General features: G+C 37.5%; 1 protein-coding gene across 4 annotated transcripts in view; it reads left to right on the forward strand.

The window, feature by feature from the left end:
• The window catches only part of Als2 (alsin Rho guanine nucleotide exchange factor ALS2), a 78,477-nt gene that overhangs the window by 44,588 nt on the left and 10,701 nt on the right, over positions 1 to 23,188 (forward strand). For 3 of the 4 annotated variants that reach the window (XM_048344952.1, XM_048344953.1, XM_048344951.1), the window contains 14 exons: positions 2,074 to 2,236; positions 6,911 to 7,042; positions 7,374 to 7,502; positions 8,613 to 8,683; positions 9,058 to 9,124; positions 10,355 to 10,557; positions 10,671 to 10,736; positions 11,922 to 12,020; positions 12,562 to 12,726; positions 13,888 to 13,999; positions 14,505 to 14,582; positions 18,309 to 18,442; positions 20,115 to 20,282; positions 21,512 to 21,629. In XM_048344952.1, coding sequence (XP_048200909.1) covers positions 2,074 to 2,236; positions 6,911 to 7,042; positions 7,374 to 7,502; positions 8,613 to 8,683; positions 9,058 to 9,124; positions 10,355 to 10,557; positions 10,671 to 10,736; positions 11,922 to 12,020; positions 12,562 to 12,726; positions 13,888 to 13,999; positions 14,505 to 14,582; positions 18,309 to 18,442; positions 20,115 to 20,282; positions 21,512 to 21,629 — 1,705 coding nt within the window. The remainder of the gene's footprint in view (positions 1 to 2,073; positions 2,237 to 6,910; positions 7,043 to 7,373; positions 7,503 to 8,612; positions 8,684 to 9,057; positions 9,125 to 10,354; positions 10,558 to 10,670; positions 10,737 to 11,921; positions 12,021 to 12,561; positions 12,727 to 13,887; positions 14,000 to 14,504; positions 14,583 to 18,308; positions 18,443 to 20,114; positions 20,283 to 21,511; positions 21,630 to 23,188) is intronic. The other variant, XM_048344954.1, reaches the window with a different exon arrangement.

Consider the following 23,188-nt stretch of genomic DNA (forward strand, 5'->3'; position numbering starts at 1 on the left):
TTGTTGTTGTTTTTGGACCAGCACAAAAACCTAGGGGCTTGCTTCACATTCTGCCCTTAAACTATAGTTCTCCTTCTGCCCTCGCCCCCAATGATTTTTTTTTTCTTTTGTGCCTGTACTGGGCTTGAGTACAGTACAGGTTCTAGAGCTATCCCTTAGCTTTTTTTGCTCCAGCTGGCAATCTACCACAGCTCCACTTCAAACTTTTTTGGTAGTTAATTGGAGATAAGAGTCTCATGGACTTTCTTGCCTGGGCAGGCTTTGAACGGTGATTCTCAGATCTCAGCCTTCCGAATAGCTAGGATTATAGGTGTGAATAACTGGCACCAGCTTAATGACATGAATTTTCAGTTCTTTCACTTTCAGCCTTTCTACATCATCGCCTAATGTTTTTGAGTGTTGTAAACAGCAAACATATGGGCTTTTAAAAAATTTTTACTTTATTGTTATAAAGGTGGTATACAGCGTGATTACAATTACATGAGTCAGGTAACAAGTATATTTCCTTTCATACCTTGCCTTCCATTCTCTCTCTCTCAATCCCTCTGTTTGATATCCACCCACAAGTTCACTTTCATCAGTGTCCAGTGAGCTCCACTGCTGCACTTTTCACCCTTTTTCTCTCTAGATGGGCTTTTTACCAATTTATTCTTATCAATCCAAGAGCTTCTGACATTGGCAAGTTCACATTTGTCAAAGTGTAAACTTACAATTGTGGATTTTATGTTTATGATCTTTTATGTTTTTGTTAGTCATGGGGCTTGAACTAAATGGGAACCTTTGGGGCTTTGTAGCTAAGAATTGTATGTTATATCTATCTATAAAACACCAGTGTAGTGCCTGGCCCATCATTTTTGCTCATAACTGACAAGATGACTGTTCCACCAGTTTTTCTTTACAGATCTTTCTTGTATTTTGGTCTAGTGAGTATGGTCCTATGGCCAGCACTGAAATTTGTTAATAAAAACTTAAGAATGGGCTGGGTGCTGGTGGCACACACCTATAATCCTAGCTACTCACGAGGCTGAGATCTGAGAATCATGGTTCAAAGCCAGCCCAGGCAAAAAAGTTCCTGAGACTCTTATCTCCAATTAACCACCCAAAAAAGCTGGAATTGAAGCAATAGCACAAGTGGTAGAGCACAAACCTGGGGTGAAAAAGCTAAGGGACAGCACCCAGGCTGTGAATGCAAACTCCAGAGCTGGTGCATGTGTGCACATATACGCACACACTTAATCATCATGTCATAAAAAAATTGAATATAAAAACTAAATTTTAGCTTCAGTTTGAAATGGTTTTGAAGACATCAGTATTGAAATCTTCACATATAATTTGTCTTACCATTTTCTGTTAATTGTGGTACTGATTCTTGCTTCTTCTTGGTGGTGGTGGTTGTAAGGCTTGAACTCAGGGCCTAGGGGCTGTCCCTGAGCTCTTTTGCACCACTTCTGGTTTTTAAGTGGTTAATTGGAGATAAGTCTAAGAGACTTTTCTGCCCTGGCAGATCTTCAGATCTCAGCCTCCTAAGTAGTTGGGATCACAGAGCCACTGGTGCCTGGCTTCTTGCAAATTGAAAAAAAAAAAGTATTACTATCTTTCCTGTCATTAACTGTTAATAGTTGGTAACAATTAAAGGAAAAGAGAAGAATTTAGACCTGTTTAGCTCCTTGCTAATTCTTGTAGTAAAGATCTAGTTGTTTCTCATACCCATTGTTTCTGGATGAAAACAATTAAAGCAATTAAACTTGGAGTTCATTCCTGTGACTTTTGGCTTTGTAAATAACAGGTAGTGGTGTCATTTGCTCTCTGATTATTCCCTACATATATGGGATACATGATTCATTTTTCAGACACAATAACATAAGACACAATAACATAAGACACAATCTATAAATAGCCAATCTATTAGTCATTATTACTACTATTTGTTACATTTTAGTGTATTTTATTGTTTTCATTATACTAAAAAATGCACATTCTAAACAAAAATACTCTACTGAAATTTTCTATGCTGTATCATGCATATTATGAATGCCAAAATGACTAATTGAATCTTTTTCTCCTTGTCTGTAGTGATTTCCTAAATAAAAACCAAGAGTTGTTGCAAGATTTATCAGAGGTGAATGATGAAAATACTCAGTTAATGGAAATACTAAATACATTGTTTTTCTTGCCAATCAGACGACTTCATAATTATGCAAAAATTTTGCTAAAGCTTGCTACTTGCTTTGAAGTGGTAAGTTTCTAGATATATTCCCTTTGGGTATATTAGAAGCCAAGGATCATTTGGTTACACCACCATAAGATCTCCATTTCTACTAACTGTAATATTATTTGTGTCTGGTTAAATTTCTTTCTCTTCAAGGAAGTGAAAACTAAAAATATGACTAGGTAAATCTAGTTTTCTTTGCTGTAGGTTTAGTTTTCATTCAGGACTTGATCTACATTGATTGCATTCATTTTATGCAACTGTTTCTAAAGTTGAGGCTCTATTAGGAATGCTACTCATTCAGTAGTTGTCAGAGTTTATGAAATGTATGTTCAGTATGACTCACACAAAGCTCTTTAAAGCCTTGGCTTTAAAAAGAATAGTAATTTTTATTTACTAACATGCATTAATTATACACAGAGGGAGAATTTCATCCTGACATTTCCATGCAGTGTATCCTAACCAAACTTACCCAATCACTCTCTCTTATTCCCTCTACTCTCTTAAAATAATTTCAGCAGGTTTTAATGTCCTATTTTCTTTTTTTTTTTTTTTTTTTTGGCCAGTCCTGGGCCTTGGACTCAGGGCCTGAGCACTGTCCCTGGCTTCTTCCCGCTCAAGGCTAGCACTCTGCCACTTGAGCCACAGCGCCGCTTTTGGCCATTTTCTGTATATGTGGTGCTGGGGAATTGAACCTAGGGCCTCGTGTATCCGAGGCAGGCACTCTTGCCACTAGGCTATATCCCCAGCCCCTTAATGTCCTATTTTCATACATGCAAATAAACTACTTTGACCATATTATCCTCATTCACCCTCCCTCCCTCTTCTGGTACCCACTCTCCCAATAGAGTATATTTTACTCTCTTGTCATAGCTGTTGTATTTTTACCTTGTATTAATTGTACCAAAGAGTTAGTTTAGCTTTTCAGACATGAATATATTTTGCTTTAATCAAAATAATCTCTATTTTTTCCCCACCCACCAATTCCAACTGATCAACAGCTTCATTAGATTTCTTATGTCATCTTCAAACATAGCTGCGTTGTATTTCAAAATTATTTACCTTCTATCTTTTTTCCTCTCAGGTATATCTACACACGCATCACACACACACACACATATACATGTCCATGTCCGTGAGCATGTATGTCTTTTAGGCCTGGCTTCCACAAATGAGTAAAACGTTTGATATTCAGCCTTTTGACCTTGGTTTATCTCACTCAACCTGATGCTCTCCAATTTCATCCATTTTCCTGCAAATGATTTCATTTTTCTTTAAAACAATAGAGTATTTCATGGTATATATCTATACCATATCTTCTTTATTCATTTGTTCTTGGGCACTTGAGCTGATGCCATTATTTGGCCATTGTGAACAACAGTGTAATAAACATGGTTATGCAAGTAATTTTTTTTGGGGGGGGCATTCACTCCTTCACATATATACTCAATAGTGGTATGGCAGGGTCCTAAGATCTGTTTTTAGTTTTTAAACAGCCTCAATAGTGGTTGCACAAGTTTGCATTCCACCTACAGTATATGAAGGTTCTTCACTCCTTTCTCCTACTCAATCTTTGCTAGCATTTTTCTTTATGGCTACCATACTAACTGGAGTGAGATGAAATGTTAGTGTGGTTTTGATTTCCATTTCCTTTATGGCTAAGGATGTTGAACATTTCTTCATGGATCTATCAACCATTTGTATTTCTTCTTTTTTTTTCAAATTTTTATTATCAAACTGATGTACAGAAAGGTTACAGTTTCATACGTTAGGCACTGGATACATTTCTTGTACAGTTTGTTACCTTGTCCCTCATACCCCCCTCCCTCTTCCCCCTTTCCCTTCCCCCCCCCCCCACGGAGGTGTTCAGTTCACTTACACCAAACAGTTTTGCAAGTATTGCTTTTGTAGTTGTTTGTGAGAACTATCTGTTCAATTTACTTGCCCACTTATTAATTATATATATTCTCTCTCTCTCTCTCTTTCTCTCTGCTAGTCCTGGGACTTGAACTCAGGGCCTGAACACGGTCCCTGTTTTCTTTTCACTCAAGTGTAGCACTCTACCACTTGAGCCACAGCACCACTTCCAGCTTTTTCTGTTTTTATGGTACTGAAGAATCGAACCCAGGGCTTCATGCATGCTAGGCAAACACTACTGCTAAGCCACATTCCCAGCCCCATATATTTTCTCTTTTGCTGTTTATTTTTTGAACTTTTTGTATATTCTGAATATTCTTTATATAGCTGGCAAAAATTTTCTCTTAGTCCTGTGGATGGTCTTTTCGTTCTGATGATTGTTTCATTTTCTGGGTAATTGGAGTCCTATTCAGGAAATAATTACTTGTGTTTATGACAATAATTGCTAATTTTTTCCCATAATAAATTTAAAGTTTCAGATCTTACTTTGAGTTGTTTGATCTTTGTGGGGTTTGTGTGTGTGCAGGGTGAGAGGTAGGGGTCTAGTTTCAGTCTCCTGCAAGTAGATAACTACTTTTCCCAGCACCATTTGTTGAAGACATTGTTTTTCTTTCATTGGATGTTTTTTCCTCCTGTGTGATTTTATTCCTTGATCTTCTGTTTTGTTCCTTTGGGTTTGGTGCCATTTTGGTGCCAGTATCAAGCTGTTTTTGTTATTATGGCTGTGTAGCTTAATTTGAGGTCTTGTATTGTGATACCACTAACACCAAATATTTTGTTCAAAATTTATTTGGCTATTTGGAATTTTAGGTGTTTTTTTTCTTCTGTTTTGGGATTTTAATGGAGATTACTTTGAATCTGTAGCTTGCTTTTGGTAGCACAGCCATTTTCATGATATTCTGCCAGTCTCTGAGCATGAGAGGTTTTTCTATTTCATCAGTTTCCTGTCATCAGTTTCCTTCTTCAAGGTCTTATAGTTTTCACTGTAGTGGTTTTTCACCTATTTGGTTAGGTTTATTCTTAGGCATTTTATTGGTTTTGAGGGTATTGGTAGTAGAACTAGTCTCCTTATTTCTTTCTCAGCCTGTTCATCATTGGTGTACAGAAAAGCTACTGGTTTTGTGTGTCAGTTTTGACACCTTGTGCTGAAAGTACTTAGCAGATCTAGGAGTATTGGGGTGGAATCTTTCGGTTCTTTATAGGATCATGTCACCTGCAAATAGGTACAATTTGACTTCTCTCATATTTGAATTCTTTGATATTTAAATTCCTTTTCTCTTACCTTATTTCTCTACCTAGGAATTCTAGTACTGTATTGAATAGCAGTGGGGAGAATGGATACCCTTTCTTCCCTTCTGACTTTAAGGAAAATAATTTCAGTTGTTCACCATTTAATAAAATGTTGCCTGTATATTTGTCATATATAACCTTTATTAAGACAGGGTAAGAAGGGATGCAGCAGGAAAGTGAGTGAGAATGTTAAAAGGGGTAACATTGACCAAGAGGCAGTATATTCATAAACTGCTTTATTGAATGGCAGCTCCATTGTACAACTACTTAAAAATAATAAAAATATTTTTAAAAGATCAAGTACATTCCTTCTAAGTTTCTTCAGAGATTTTTTTTAATCATAAAAGGATGTTGAATTTTGTCAAAGCCTTTGTCCCTGTCAGTTGAGATGATCATGTGATTTTTTTTTTTGTTCCTGAGCCTACTTTTATGATATAGTAACGTTTATTGATTTGTGTTTGTTGAGCCACCCTTGCATCCAGGGATGTAAAAAACTTGATTATGGTGTATATTATCTTTTTAATGTGTTGTTCAATTTGGTCTGCAAGAGTTTTATTGAGAGTTTTTGTTGTCAGTGTTTATCCAAAAAACAGATCTGTAATTCTCTTATGGAATTGGAGATCATTTTGGAACTCCTTGCTGCCTTTGTGACTATTATTATTATGATTATACTAGAGTTTGAATTCATTTTTGTGCTTGCTATAGGCACGCACTATACCACTGAGCCATAACTGCTTTTCTTTTGCTGGATTTCTTTGTTATCTGCTGTCTCCTTGACATCCCCTTTGTGGTTTCTGATCCTCTTCCTGGCTTTCTTTATTCAGATTCTTATCATTCATAAAGTGAAAATGGCAAAGCTTCTAATCTACCATTTTGCCCTGCCTTCTAACTCTTGTCTTTTAAGTCAGATAATAAAAAGGTTTGAAAAATGTACACCAATGCCTCTTTTCTTATTAAAAATAGTTTTTGGAGGGGGGGATGTTTTGAAATAGTGTCTCACTATGTATGTAGCCCAGTCTCAGCCTCCTGAGTACAGGACATGTCAAGCTATAAGAATTTTTTTTGGGGGGGTGGGGCGGGGAACATAGTTACTTGTTATTTAAAATCTTATTTGAAATTAGTAAATATTTAAAAGTTTTAAAGTTTTATTTACTAATATGGCAATATCAGTACTTATATACCATATATGCAAAATAAAGGGCCTGCAAACCTTTTGAGACCTCCTACCCTCTCCTGAGTTGTCTGCTATTCTCACCAACAACGGACAGTGTTTACTCCTTTTCTTCCTTGAGTTATTTCTCTTGTTTCACATTTTTGTTAGTGGAATTATTCTGAAATGAATTCAGCTCCTTTTCCAGTTCCCTGTAGTGTACCACTACGGATCTCAGGGTGAATGTTCTACCTAAATTAATTCTTATATATCTAAATCACTGAGGCTGCAGACTCTGGACAATTGTTCTGTTCTTTTCTCTCCCCTTAATTATTGGCCTCTAGACATCTCCAGAGTATCAGAAACTGCAGGATTCCAGTTCTTGTTATGAGTCTCTTGCTCTCCATCTCGGCAGGAAAAGAAAAGAAGCAGAGTACACATTGGGCTTCTGGAAGACCTTTCCAGGAAAAATGACGGTAAACCGTCCTCTGTTACTACCCCAGCAAATATCACCATCACCTCCTATTCCTCACTTGTCTATAATAGAAGTGCTATAAGGACTCCTTTCCGAAAATGTCTTAATGACTATAACATTGGGTCTTCTAAGTATCAATACCCTCAGTCTTGTGGGTTACCCTGGGATCCCAATTTTATGAAGTGTCTGGATCCTATTTAAATTTAGATTTAACACATGTTAATAAGATAAGACCAGCAAATTCCCCTAAATGTGACTTGTGTCTGTTTCATTTTCTCTTCCACATTAAATTAATTTTTATTGTTTACTTTAGCATTTATTTTTAATTGTAGGATTCCTTGAGGAAGCCAGAGCGCCGACTGCTGTGTGAGAGCAGTAACCGCGCCCTCTCTCTGCAGCATGCTGGCAGGTTTTCTGTGAATTGGTTCATTCTCTTTAATGATGCCCTCGTCCATGCCCAGGTAGGCTAGGTCCCTAACCTGAAAAGAGGCCCTGGAAGGTGGGCTTCTCTATTTACTAACATCACATATTCTGTGTCACTATCACTGAACAAAAAAAGTTTATTATGTGATACATGACTGTATATTATCAATTTGTAATTTTTAAAAAGATTGTGATTCTCTGCAACTTTTGTGGGTTATTTTTGGCCAGTCCTAGGGCTTGAACTCAGGGCCTGAGCACTGTCCCTGGCTTCTTTTCCTCAAGACTAGCACTCTATCACTTGAGCCACAGCACCACTTCCGGCTTTCCTCTGTATGTGGTACTGAGGAATCAAACCCAAGGCTTCATGCATGCTAGGCAAGCACTCTACCACTAGGCCACATTCTCAGCCCTCTCTGCAACTTTTAAGTAAAAGAAAATATTTAAGAATAGCTTCTGTTGTATGCATTAGATGTCACACAGCTCTTTCTTTTCTTTCTTTCTTTCTTTCTTTCTTTCTTTCTTTCTTTCTTTCTTTCTTTCTTTCTTTCTTTCTTTCTTTCCTTCTTTTTAATGTTAGAAATCAAACCGTGGCGTCCAAGGTACAGCCTAATCAGAGAGTTGGATTTTGGTTTTTTTGGTGGTCTGGGGTTTGAACTCAGGGCTTTGTGCTTAGTAGGCAGGCATTCTTCTGTTGAAGCCATATCTTCAGTTTTTTTAGCTCTAGTTACTTTTGAAATAGGATTTTACTGTTTCCCCAGGCCAGCCAGTACTTTGTTCCCCCTATTATACTTTATAACATAGCTGTGATGACAGGTATACACCACCATACTTAGCTGTTGATGGAGATGGAGTCTTGATGACTTTTTCCTCAGGCTGGCTTAGAACCACAATCTTCTCCATTCCTGCATCCTGAGTAGTTAGGATTACAGGTGTCAATTACTGGCACCAAGTCAGAAAGCTTTTTTTTTTTCTAGCATGAACATGATTATCAGCCATGTGGAGGTCCTCTCTCAAGGACCTTGTGCAACAGAGACTACAGGACCACAAAAGCTAATGATGGGGGACCACAAAAGCTAATGATGGGAAGAGGGAGAGACCCCAGGCTGGTATAAACTTTCATACACATGGCTCCATGTTTTCTGTTTCAGTTCTCCACACACCACGTATTCCCTTTGGCCACACTGTGGGCAGAGCCACTTTCTGAAGAAGCCGGAAATGTGTAAGTGTGCTTTCTCTTCCTGCCCCACTTCTGTGGTTCTCCCTTCTGTACCTAGTTCATTCCCTTAAATGTGAAAAAATAATCAGGAGGGCTTGGGAAACTACCCGTTCATTCTTCATAAGATTCATTTCCCAACACATTAGATCATTTAAATGGCCAAAATTGTGACCATGACAAGTCAAAGTAAATAGTAGAGGGGCAGCTCTGTTCTTCACATCCCCATTGTTAACAGAGATCATAGTAATTATATCCTTCTCCCACTGTGGGACGCAAATCCAGGGCATCACATTTAAATTTAATTGGCTTCTACATAAATAGGCAGCATTTTGTAAAATGGTAGTATGTGACAATATTTATCCTTGTGAACATTTTAGGAATGGCTTAAAGATAACTACCCCTGAAGAGCAGTTTACTCTCATATCATCAACACCTCAGGAAAAGGTTAGTCCATTATGATATTTGCTTTCAATCTTGCAGTAGTAAAGAAGAAATAAAAGTTGGTTTTGTTTACAAAAATGACCTACAATTGTGGTAGAGATATCTTGGGGTGTTGTGTAGGAATAAAGACATCAACTCAAAAGGAACTCAACAAGGCAAAGTTTATTTCTGCATGAAAGTGTGCCATCAGCTAAAATCTGGCAGGCAAGAACACAGAACTGGCAAGCTGGCTGCTTCCCGTAAGTCCCCTTAGGCAGCAGGACCCTGCTCCTCTGCTTGGACTGGCCAAACCTAAATTCTCAACCTCTAACAGAATGTGGCTTAAGTAACAGGAGCAGGGATGAGTTTGTAATAGGATTTTTAAATTAAAGTGTAACTGGACTAGGATGTAATTAAAATATAACCAACCAGGGCCAAACCACCTAACCAAAGCAGGAACTTCTCGGAAAAACAATTCTCACAGATTGACAAGGAAGTGACACCGTTTGATAGAAAAAAAAAAACAGCTATTCTCACAGTTCTTTCAGGTAAATCTTAATTAAGTGAAAAACTTCTTAAAAATGTCACTTAAAGCCAGGTGCTGGTGGCTCATGCCTATAATTCTAGCTACTCAGGATATTGAGATCTGAAGATTGAGGTTCGAAGCCAGCCCTGGCAGAAAAGTTCCTAGGAGACTCTTACCTCCAATTAACCACTCAAAAACCAGAAGTGCTGTGGCTCAAGTGGTAGAGCACTAGCTTTGAGCACAAAGAGGCTCAGGCACAGTGCCCAGGCCCTGAGTTCAAGCTCCCAAACTGACCAAACTGGGCACCAGTGGCTCATGCCTGTAATTCTAGCTACTCAGACAGCTGAATCTGAAGATCATGGTTCAAAGCCAGCCTGGGCAGGGCAGGAAAGTCCATTAGGCTCTTATCTCTCATTAACCACAAGAAAACTGGAAGTGGTTGCTGTTGCTTAAGTGGTTGAGTGCTAGCCTTGGGCTGAAGGGCTTAGGGACAGCCAAGAGTTCAAGCCCCATGACCAACAACAACAACAACAACAAAAAGACCAAAAAAAAGTGACTTAATTTTAATCATATAGCAATAAACTAATCCAAGAACAGATTCATATTAAACATGTAATAAGAAAAGCATTAGGAGACAAAAATTATTCACTCTAAGTAAAGCTGGCATGAGTTGAAATTGGTATCTGACAAATGGTTGCTATAAACTTGCTGACATGCTTTGCTCCTAGACTAAGTGGTTACGGGCTCTAAGCCAAGCTGTGGATCAGGCTTTGAGAGGGACTTCTGACTTTCCACCTTATGGAAGTAGCAGCAGTGTTCAGAGGCAGGAACCACCCATTTCACGCAGTGCCAAATATACTTTCTACAAGGATCCTCGCCTAAAGGATGCCACTTATAATGGGCGCTGGCTCTCAGGAAAGCCTCATGGAAGGTGAGAATACTTAAGATTATCCCTGGAAGGAGGACAGTGGTCACATTATAGAAAAAGCATTGATTATCTGAAACATTCATTGACATGAATTACTCTTTGCATATTTCTTCCAGAGGGGTTTTGAAGTGGCCTGACGGAAAGATGTATTCTGGCATGTTCAGGAATGGCTTGGAAGATGGGTAAGAAAATTGTTTAAAATATGACAAATTCAAGTTTGATCACAAATTATGTTTTTTAATGTTCAGAGATGCTATTCAAATAAGAATTAGATTTTCATTTTGTGTTTTAAATATGCATGCCATGTATTATGACCCATAATGCAAATGTATGAGCATGAAGAAAGCTAAGATCTGGAGTGTAGCCTTTGATTAACCTTTCCTGAGTCATAGTTATTTGACTTCAGTTCCATAGTTTCCCATCTGTTAAAGGGGGACTGTGTCAATAAATTTCTCAGTTATGAAGACTAAACCTTGGATAATGTTGATGAGGAGGCTGTTAAAACAATAGGGCCTCTTTTACAGAAAGGATAGAGAAATATTCCTTTTAGTAGTTTTAAATCTGTAGTTATATTTATCAAAAGAAACCTTTCAAGTGTTACATTATGCTAATGATACTATAACCATACTGTATAAGCTTGTCTGTCATATTTTTGACACTATTTGCATGATCATTTTTTTTTTGTCATGGGACTCAAACTCAGGGCATGGTCACTGTCCCTGAGCTTTTTCACTCAAAGCTAGTGCTCTGCCAATTTGAGCCACAGCACTACTTTTGGTTTTCTGGTGGTTATTTGGAGATAACTCTAAGGACTTTTCTGCCCAGACTGGCTTCAAATTGTGATCCTCAGATCTCAGCCTCCTGAGTTGCTAGGATTATAGGCATGGGCCACTGGTACTTGGTTTACATTATAAGTTTCTGGCAATGAAATATTTTGTCAACTAAAAAAGTAATTTGATTTTCTACAATACATATATATATATATAAATTGGATGACAAATTTGTGTGTGATGTCTTGTGATATCTTTTATTCTCTTTAATAGATTTTTAGAAAGAAAACAGAATTTAGATAATCTTCTTTACCCCCATTTTATGTAGATGAGAAAGCTGTATACTTGAATTTATCCAAAGTGTGACAGGCCAGCTTTTCACTGGCCTTTCTTAGAGACTTGACTCATTCCTCTAAGATTTGCTAAACAGCTTAGGTAATAGATACAGGTTAAACCAAGGCCTCATTTGCCCCTTTCCTCCTATAGGTAAATCTTTTTTCTGTTTTCTTTGTTGAAATGCTTACTGATATACACATATAAAAGGTGAAGATGTCATAATGGCATCTTTGGATGTTTTGTTTTTATTTTCCTTGGCAGGTATGGAGAATACAGAATCCCAAACAAAGTTCTGAACAAAGAAGACCGTTATGTGGGCCACTGGAAAGAAGGAAAGATGTGTGGCCAAGGTGTCTATAGGTAATAACATTTAAAGGCCCTTGAACTGGTATTGTTTTTTCCATGTATACCTAAAGTTTGTGTAGCCACAATTTCTAAGGAGTAAATTTTATATACTCTTTTAGTCACTGAGACTCTGTTTAAAATCTACCTTTAAAGAGCCATCTCTCATTTCTCACAGGATGAAAATAGTAAGTAAATTTGTTTTCCTGTCTTAAGTTCTACATGCTGTATGAACTATAACACTCTTGTATGTCTTTCCTATTAATATAATTTTATTACTCAACTCTAAGATAGACAAAACTTCTCTTTCTTTCCTTTCATTGATAATGTTTTATTTCATTTTCCAATCAAGGAACTAAACATACAATTTTTTCCTATGTAAATGCAAAACATACCTTCATTATGTAGTGACATTTTAAGCTCAATTATGCAAAACGTAATATTGTCATTTGTGAAAAATAACCATATAAGCAAATAATTACCATTGAAAGTATCATCATGGTTTTTTTTTAGATTTTGTAATGTTCACTTGATGGATCTTTATTGATCCTTTCCACAGTTATGCTTCTGGTGAAGTATTTGAAGGCTGTTTTCAAGATAACATGCGTCATGGTCATGGTCTCCTCCGAAGTGGAAAACTCACTTCTTCTTCTCCCAGCATGTTCATTGGCCAGTGGGTGATGGATAAGAAAGCAGGATATGGTGTCTTTGATGATATCACTAGGTACTGTATTCTGTTTTTAATCTCTAGTGGATAAGAGTGTCCTTCCCCTTTAAATAGTGATAATTTTATGAGGTTTGAGGTTTTGTGGCTTGGACTAGCCTTGCTATATAGCCCAGAGCAGCCTTGAACTTTCTATTCTCCTGCCTCAGTGTCCTGTGTATTAGCACTACAGGCATTTACCACCATGCCAGCTAAGGCTAAGCATCTTATCTTGGTAACACTAGAAAAACTTTTCATAAGGAAACAGTTGGCAGGCATCAGTTTTTTTGTTTTCATTTTGTTTTCATTTTTCTTGTGAGCCATGTGGTAGGTTACTTTTTTCTTTTCCTCCATACTGGAGTCTGAACATAGGACCTTGTGCTTACCAGGCAAGTGTCCCTACCTCTTAAGCTCTTCGTCTAGCTCTTTTTGCTTGTATTATTTCTTGGTAGTACTAGAGTTTGCACTGTGTCAGAAGAGTAATCAGGCTCTTAGCCTGCATTATTTTTCTGATAGGGTCTCACTTACCATGTTTTGCTCAGACTAGCCTGGCCCTAGTCCTCCTATTTACATATCCTATGTAGTTAGGTTGTCCATCAGTCTCCAACCTGATCTCCCAGTCTCCACCTCCCAAGTCATTACAGTTGCAGTAGTAAACAACTGTTACCTTCTTTGGAAACAGCTTTTTATTTCATGTTTTTGTAGTGCTAGGTAGGCTCTGCCACTGAACTACATCCTAGTCCCAATAGATTACTTCTGTACAATTTGAGTAAGTGAAAAGAAAAGATGAGCCTTTTATAGCAAACCACATTTTAAAAAAATTTAAGAAAGTTAATGTTTGAGCATAGGGAAATAGAAGGTTTGATTTGGCTTATATTTTAGCTTCATTGGCATTTTTTTTAATTACCTATTTTAAATTTATCTAGGAAATATGTAAACTGTCTTTAGATCCATGTCAGGTAGACACTATCAGGAGAACGTTGTTTTGAGTAAGGTATCTTCAGCTGTCACGTGGTCCAGTATGTGAGGGGACAGTTCACCACTGTAACTACAAAAGTAGAACAGATACCAACCTAGCAGTAATGTTTGGGGGAGTCTTCTTTGTAAAATCACTTTTCTCCTTTTTCTCATTGCTATCACCAGTATCTGTTTTCATCTTCTTTTCTGTTTATTTTTATTCAGGGGAGAAAAGTATATGGGAATGTGGCAAGATGATGTATGCCAGGGGAATGGCGTGGTAGTTACCCAGTTTGGATTATATTATGAAGGCAACTTCCACCTTAATAAAATGATGGTAAGTGTAGTTTTTGTGTATAGCAGCTATTTTTTTTTTTTTTTTTTTTTGGCCAGTCCTGGGCCTTGGACTCAGGGCCTGAGCACTGTCCCTGGCTTCTTTTTGCTCAAGGCTAGCACTCTGCCACTTGAGCCACAGCGCCACTTCTGGCCGTTTTCTGTATATGTGGTGCTGGGGAATTGAACCCAGGGCCTCATGTATACGAGGCAAGCTCTCTTGCCACTAGGCCATATCCCCAGCCCACGTATAGCAGCTATTGACTTCTAAAAACTCCTATGTTTCTAATTTTTTTAGGGGGATAGTATGCCAGACTTGAACCCAGGGTATTATACTCAGTTGGCTTTTTTGCTTAAAGCTGGTACTCTATCACTTGAGCCCACACCTCTACTTCCAGTTTGGCGCCTTTTATACTATGGAAGGCTTTGAAGATCTGACCACAGGAACACTCTAATTTACTCTGCATTTTTTTGTATTGTGATTTTTGTTTGTTTTTTTTCTCCTACAGGGAAATGGGGTTTTACTTTCCGAAGATGATACTATCTATGAGGGAGAATTTTCTGATGACTGGACTCTAAATGGAAAGGTTGGAAATGTCTACTTTTTCTCTCTCTCAATTAAATTCTTCTGTTAATTTTTCTTGAATTTAAGAAAAATATTACCATAAGTCACTGCTTTTAAATGTACATTTTAATGACTTTTAATGCAAAATATATTAAGTTGCATGACCCCCAATTTAGAACATGTAATCACTTGAAAAAATTGTTCCTGCTCATTCAGTTATTTCTATTTTTATCTTCAGTTCCAGTTTCTTATCCTGTAATACTTGCCTTTTCTGAACCTTTCTTATAAATGGAATCATACATATGGCTTCTTTTGTCTATTAAAAAAATTATCATTATATATTTGAAGTTTTCCTGTTTAGTACTTGATTTCCTGCTCTCTCCTGAATAGTTTTTCCAGATTTTTAATTTATCCCTTCACTAGTTGATGGACGCTGGATTATTTCTTCTTTGTTCTTTTTGGCATTAAGGATTGAACTCAACTTTGTTCTTGTTATGAAAGCACTCTGCCACTTGCACCATACCTCCAACTGTAATTTGTTTTTTCAGATAGTGTCTTGTACTATCTTTGCCCAAGCTGACCTCAGTCTTCCAATCCGTTTACCTCTGCCTCTCTTGTAGCTGGAACCATAAACTTGCTCTACCACACCTGGCTTGTTTTTGCAATATAATCTTATTCACTTTTGCCCAGACTGGCCTTGAACTTTGATTTCCCCGTCTCTGCCTCCCAGATAGTTAGTTTTAGAGGAGTGCACCACTGTGTAGAGACTACCACTGTATTATCATTGTTCACTATTGTGAACAATGCCAATATGAACATTTGACCTACAACTTACTGTATTGATACATGTTTTTGTTTCTTTTTAGTAGATAATTTGAAATACAATTGCTGGGTTGTATGGAAAATGTATGACCTATTAAGAAACTTCCCAAATGATTTCCAAAGTGGTTGCTCTATTTTGTATTCTCACCAACAATGTGTGAGGACTTTAATTTTTTTCATTTTACATATGGATATCCATATGAAAAAAGGAGTAAATTCTTAACTCACTCACAAAAGGTACCTCAATTTTTCCTATTTTCTATTTTTGTCTCTGACAGTTATTCCAGGGAGTGTAAAGCAATATTCCTACATTTAATTTTTTAATTTGCCATTTACCAGATGATTAGTGATAAAGAACATATTTCATGTGCTTATTCACACATCTTCTTTAGTGAAGTGTCTGTTCAAATCTTATTGTTGAATTGTATGAGTTCTTTTTATGTTCTGGATATGTCTCTTATCAGATATGTGATTTATACATATTTTTTTACATCCCGTGACTTGTTTCATTTTTCTGAAGGGTGTCTTATTAAAGCATTAAAGTTGTTAACTTTTTATGAGGTCTAATTTATCATAAGAATTTTTATAACTCAGATGTGGTATCTTATATTTAAAAATATTTCCAAAAAATTTGAGGTTATTTTTGTTGTTGTTGTTGTTTTTTAAGACAGTGTCTCACTGTGTAGACTTAGACTGATCTGAAATTCACAGTATAGTTTAAACTGGCCTTGAACTCATGAGCCGTCTGCCTCAGTTTTCTATGTGTTTAGGTTGTAGATATGCATCCATTGCTCAGGTTTTTTGTTTGTTTGTTTTTTGCTTTTTGTATAGTGGACTGGGGGTGTAGCTCAGTGGGTGAATACCTTCCATCTGTGAAGCTCTAGGTTTGATCCTCACCACTATAAAAATAAAGTTTTGCATCAGTAGGTTAAGGATTTACTGTAAGTGAAATTTTGTGAGTGATTTAGAAATCTTTTTATATGTGAACACTACTTGCCCTGCTACCTTTTCTCACTGAATCTTTGTGATACATTTGTTTGAATTAACTGGCCATAAAATATTCATTTCCGGATCCTCAACTATGTTCCCTTGTACAGTATAGCTCTCCTTATGTTAACACTGCATTATCTTAGCTAAATGTGGTGTCACATTCCTGTAATCCTAACAGTCTGATTTCTATAGGTAGATACTATCTCAAAAAATAAAGTTAAAAGAAGATTTTGAGTTATGTTATGAAATTAGGAAGTATAAGTCTTCCAGCCTTGTTCTTTTAAAAAATTGTTTCAGCTATTCCAGATACAGGTGCCCTCACCCCCTATGTTCTAGGCAAGCCCTCTACCACGTAAGCCATACTCCCCCTACTTTTTTTTTTTTTAATTAGGTTCTTGCTCATGTTGCCTTGGCTGGCCTAGCATTCATAATGCTCCTGCCTCCACCTCCTGAGATTTGGTACAGGTGTGTACCATCATGCCTGGCTCCTTAAAAATTTTAGGATTAACCAGATGAGATTTTGGGTTGTTTTGTTTTTGTTGCCAGTCCTGGGCCATGGACTCAGGGCCTATAAGCACTGTCCCTGGCTTCTTTTTGCTCAAGGCTAGCACTCTACCTCTTGAGCCACAGCACCACTTTTGGCTTTTTTCTATGTATGTGATGTAGAGGAATCGAACCCAGGGCTTCATGTATATGAACCAAGCACTTTACCACCAGGCCATATTCCCAGCCTGCCTGCTGAGATTTTGGTAGCAAATACATTGACTATATAGATACTTTGGAAGAGAATTGACGTTTTAATAATATTGACTCTTCTAATTCATCTTAGTAATAATATTGAATCTTCTAATCCACAAACATGGCACATCTCACATCCATGTATATCTTTAATTTCTGTCAGCAATGTAATATAGTTTCAGTGTTCATCTTGCATTTTTTTGGTTAAACTTATTCCTAGGTATAATGCTGTTATGATGACAATTATTTTCTTAATTTTATTCTTAGATTGTTCATTACTATTATATAAAAGTAAAATTGATTTTTTTTTTTTTTTGTGGTACTAGGCATTGAATTCAACCTCACACTTGTTCAGCCTGCCCGGCACTTAGCTCACTTGCTCAGTACTCTGTCACTTGAGCCATGCTTCCAGCCTGGTTTTTTGTTGCTTATATGTCTTTTATCAGATATGCCTGGCTGGTTTTGAACTGCAACCCTCAAAGTGAGCATCCTGAGTAGGATTACAGATGTGAGCCACTGGTACCAGGCTTATGAGGTGGAATTTCATGATAATGGATTTGAAATCTTAACTGTTTTCCAAGATAGATATTAATAGCTTTAAGTTAGCTCCTAAGCACTGATTTAGAATCATCCAATAAATTTTAACATGTCTTGTGTCTGGTATTGTTTCATACAGCTAAAAAAATTGTCCATTTCTTTTGTGATTTTTTTTTTTTTTTTGCTAGTCCTCAGCCTTGGATTCAGGGCCTGAGCACTGTCCCTGGCTTCTTTTTGCTCAAGGCTAGCACTCTGCCACTTGAGCCACAGCCCCACTTTTGGCTGTTTTCTGTGTATATGGTGCTAGGGAATTGAACCCAGGGTTTCATGTTATAGGAGGCAAGCACTCTTGCCACTAGGCCATATCCCCAGCCCTCTTTTGTGACTTTCTTTTGCTTTATGGATTATTTTTATACAGTATTTCTGACTCTAGGTAATTAGAACAACCTGTATATAAGGAAACGTTCAAAGTCAAAGTATAGTTTGTTTTTCCAAGTTTTCATTTGTATTTGGTTTTATGTTTTTGTTTTTTTTTCAGAGTTGAGATTGGTAAAGAGCAAATTAAAAAGGGAAAACTATTAAAATATTTAATGCTTCTTTTCCTCATAGTTTTTAAAATTGAAAATACTTTCTCACTTTTTTTCCCTCTCATTTCACCTAGGGAACACTAACTATGCCAAATGGAGATTATATTGAAGGATATTTTAATGGAGAATGGGGGTCTGGTATAAAAATCACTGGAACTTACTTCAAACCTAGTCTGTATGAGACTGATAAAGACAAACCTAAAGTTTTGTGAGTAATTCTTCTGACTTAATTATTGAATTTTTAAGTAGTCTTGTTTTCATCAAACAGATTAATATTTTAAAAGCAGAATCAAGTTTTAAAAAACAGAATGTCTATAATTTCCCTGAATTGTTAACTGACACAAGTGTAGATACCTAAATCTACAGTCTTAGTTTAAATTATAAGCCTTATCAGGTAAATGTAAAAATTATAGGTGTTGGGCTGCAGGTATGACTTAAGTGGGAGGTTTTGAGTTCAAACCTCAGTACTACACAAAAAGAATGTTACAAACATGAGAGCAATCCTGCTGTTAGTATGGTTATCCATACTGATGCAAGAGAGGTACTGGAAATTAAACTCAAAGTGTACAGCTTGTAGGCAAGTGCTTTGCTACCACTTGAGTCATGACTAGTCCTGAAAGGGTGCTCTTAGAATCCCAGTACCACTTGAATTTCAATTTAAAAGATACACACACACACACCCCAAGTGGAATAGTATAATCTGCATATATGAAGAAAAAACAAAATCTGCATTACTAATGAAAAAAGAAAAGAAAACTCACCAGCCTAACCTAAACCATTCCTAGAATGGTAAAGCTAATCCTAGATTCTGAGATTTGACAGATGACTTCAACACCCTAGCCCCACAAAGTCCAAAATGCAGGGGGTTTTCCTTTTTTCAACTTACTCCTCAGAAAAAAAGCATGGAAATGCAACTTAGACTTAGTCTGGATTCCTATCTCTCCCAATTCCATGTCTGAGGCCCCAGCACTCCAGCCCACCAAGCCACCAGCCCACCAAGCCACCATGGAACTAGGGGTAAATTAGGCAGAAGTCCCATGGACTTAAACCACTCACCCAGCATTGGAGGCTGCACCTCTGGGAAGGCCTGACTGGCCCTCTTCAGGCCCCAGTACTCAGCATTCCTATGTCCCTTTCTAGTCACCAGCCCCACCACTGCCTGAAGCTCAGACTGCCAAGTGAGTGAATGTACTTCACTTGGGTGCTGCCAAGTTGGCAAGGGCTAGTATCTTTTTTTTTTTTTTTTTGCCAGTCCTGGTCCTTGACCTCAGGCCTGAGCATTATCTCTGGCTTCTTTTTGCTCAAGGATAGCACTCTGCCACTTGAGCCACAGTGCCACTTCTGGCCATTTCCTATATATGTGGTGCTGAGGAATTGAACCCAGGGCTTCATGTATACGAGGCAAGTACTCTTGCCACTCAGCCATATTCCTAGCCCCGGCTAGTAGCTTTTTTGATTGCAGCATTAACTGTTTTTGTAGTACCTCAGGTTCTCTGTTCCAGTGGGGGCTTTATGTATTTTCTGTACCAAGTTTTTTTCCAAAGACTACTTTTTAAACTCCATCTGTAATTAATGCATATCCTAATTCTTATCATGGAATGTTCAAAGTACAAAAGTCTTCATTTTAATAGGAATCAGGTTTCTAAAACTAATTCTTTGGAAATGCAGAAAACAGGTGTCAGTTCTGGTATCTAATAAACACTAGTTAGATAAAAACCATCTCTTCCAATTTTTCATTCAGAATTTTTCAAATAGAGCTACCACCACTTTAGACAGTGTGAGTCAGAATTATTCTCAGTTGTACATTAGAAAGCTTCTATAATTTGGAATGAGTTTGCACAAAAGAAGTGATTAATGGAAGGTTGATTTGGCCTTATTAGCAGGAAGCTAGGAAACTTGGCTGTGCCACCAGATGAGAAGTGGAGAGCCGTGTTTGATGAATGTTGGCATCAGCTGGGCTGTGAGAGCCCAGGCCAAGGGGAAGTTTGGAAAGCATGGGATAATATTGCTGTGGCTTTGACCATCAATCGGCGCCAGCACAAAGACAGGTAAGTGAATGAATGCCTGTCTAGCATGGGATAGAGCATGTTAAGCAGATGAAACTGAAAGCTGTTAAGAATTCAAGGTTCACTACATTTAAACTTCACAAAGTATAATTTAAGAGTTAATGATGTACTTCTGAGTAAACTGGAATAAAGCACTTTATCTTCTCTTGAGCTCCACTATGCAACCAGGACAGAATATACGGACAGCTATTTGAGAGCTCTGTGTAAAGCAAATCTCAACAAATGATTGAGGAAGAGCATCTAAATTAAAGTATTACCAAATCAGTGAGTTTAATGGTTTTTTTCTTCAGTATTCCTCAGCCTGGTCTGAAAGTAAGCACTGTGGTACAGACAGCCAGAGATCCAGAGGATAAAACCTTCTAGCTCTAGCTCAAGGAGAGAGACAAGGACTTCTAAAACTCTGAGTGGAGGCTTTTTACCTGGTCTTCATTCTCCTTTTTCTCCAGACTCTCATGCCCTAACCTCTAGGTAGGTACTTGTGTAGCTGAATGGTAATGACAGTGAATAGAGCAACTATGAGCAGGAAGTTTGTAGGAGCCACAACTTCAGAGTAGAACCTTTTCACCTTGTTGGTAAATTCTCAGGTTCAAGAGGCAAGATCAAACCCTGTTTATTTTAGTGCTTCTCTGTTTATTATCCCACCATTGGGCCCTGTGTCTGGCTTATTCACAGAAATGGGCAGTTTCTGCCTGTATTACCTAAAATACAGTACCTGAAAGGAAAGTTCTGAGAACCTAAAACAGGAGGGAAGTAATGGAGAGAAAAGAGAACAACCTCAGGACGTTGTCTGTGAACTCCCGTGTCTCCTGCTGGAGTGTTCTTATGAGCTCCTTGCTTCTCAAGCCTATTTTCATTTCTTCCTTTGCTCTTTGACTTATTTTTCTTTTCCTTTAGCTTCTCTTATTCATTTTCCTTTTTACTATAACTGTTCTATCACCAGTTCTCTCTTAAAGCTGTCATTAATTTCTCAACAGCATGGTTTAGCTTGGAGCACAATTTTCAGTAATTCATTATATAGGTGTATTGCTAAACGCTGCTTTGGGTGATATTATGTAAACATCTTCCCTTCATCTACCCTTATGAACTCATGTGGGATTGTGCTGGATGTTCCATTTTATCCTGAGTTGGCTATATGTTTCCTGTGTACTTTTGCTTACCTTGCTTTCTTGATATGAAATATACAATGGGCTTTTCTTTTTCCTTTTTTGTAGTCCAGAAATATTAAGTCGTTCACAGACTCAGACACTAGAGAGTTTGGAATTCATTCCACAACATGTTGGTGCCTTCTCTGTGGAGAAATATGAGGACATCAAGAAATATTTAATAAAGGTAGTCAAAATTACATTGGCTTTGTGAATTGATGATGTCATTACAGTAGATCATTCAAATATTAACCTGATCCTGGTTTAACTTTCGTAGTATTTATTTTGCCAATTCACTTGATTATTAAGGTCATATTTCTACATGATTATTATCTCTTTATTAAGATGAAGACTTTTTAAGTTTAGTAAGATGCTCGGAGGGGTTCTTAAGGATTAAATTCAAAGTTGAAAATAGATATTAAAAAATTAAAGGTAAAAATAGCAAAGTAGAGGTAGTATGAGCAAAACATGCTACTCCAGCCCTGAAATGCTGCCTTTGCTTCTTTCTCAACCCCTATCATAGATCAGCAGAATTTATTATGACATGCATTGTTTGTTCTCTCTTATATTCAGAATTAGTTATGAATATTAATGTTAAACAGGTTTGGTGTGGGGATGAGTACAATTCTAAAGGTAGAGGTGAATGGAGAGGGTATGAGAGGTGAATATGATTGAAGTACTTCATATATACCTATAAGAACAGAATAATGAAACTTGTTGGTTGTTTTAAGAAGGGGAGAAGAAGGTAAAGGAGATTGATAGAGGGTGAATTTGATTACCACAATGAAACCCTTTTGAACTAATATAAGCTAATAATTATGGGAAAAGTTCCAACAATCAGCATTTTTATTTCTCTAAGGTAATGGTTTACATGCTCTTTGTGAGGGTTTTTGTTTTGTTTTGTTTTGGGCAAGGTATTGCTGTGGAGCTGAGCTGGCCTGGATACTCACTTGCCTGCACAAACTCATATGCAGCCATGCCTGGCTAGTTTTTGTGAAGTTTAAAATTCATTAGGATAGCTGGCCATCCATGGCTCATGCCTGTAATTGATCTGAGGATCATGGTTCATAGCCAGCCCAGGCAGGAAAAGTTCATGAGACTCTTATCTCCAATCAAACCCTAGAAAAGTGGAAGTAGTGCTGTGGCTCAAAGTGGTAGAGTGCTAGCCTTGATTGGTAAAGCTCAGGGACAGCGCTCAGGCTCTGAATGTAAGCCCCACAACTACCAATAACAACAAAGAAATACATTCGAATGTTGATCTCAGAGGCTGGAAATGTGGCTTAGTGGTAGAGTGCTTGCCTAGCATGCATAAAGCCCTGGCATGCATAAAGCCCTCAGCACCACATAAGCAGAAAAAGCCGAAAGTGGTGCTGTGGCTCAAGTGGTAGAGTCAAACAGAAGTCAAGGACAGTGCTCAAGCCCTGAGTTCAAGCCCCAGGACTGGCAAAAGAAGAATGCTTATCTCAATGACATTTCATATAAACATTTTCAAGAATATTTTCCCAAGTCAAAAAAGAAGTCAGATTAAGTTTAGGAGCCTCAGTAACCACATTTGTCTTTTATGAGTTCAATTTTTTTGGTTTCACATATGAGTGAGATTATGTGTATTTTGTCTTACTGTACCCGACGTTCTGTATCATTCATTCATATTGCTGCACATGATAGGATTTCATCTTTTTTTTAATAGCCAAATAGTTTTCCATTGTGGAAAAATAAGTGGTGGTATTCTGTTAAACAAAAGGTGAT

This window comes from Perognathus longimembris, chromosome 4 (genome assembly GCF_023159225.1).
Source record: "Perognathus longimembris pacificus isolate PPM17 chromosome 4, ASM2315922v1, whole genome shotgun sequence".
Taxonomy (NCBI): domain Eukaryota; kingdom Metazoa; phylum Chordata; class Mammalia; order Rodentia; family Heteromyidae; genus Perognathus; species Perognathus longimembris.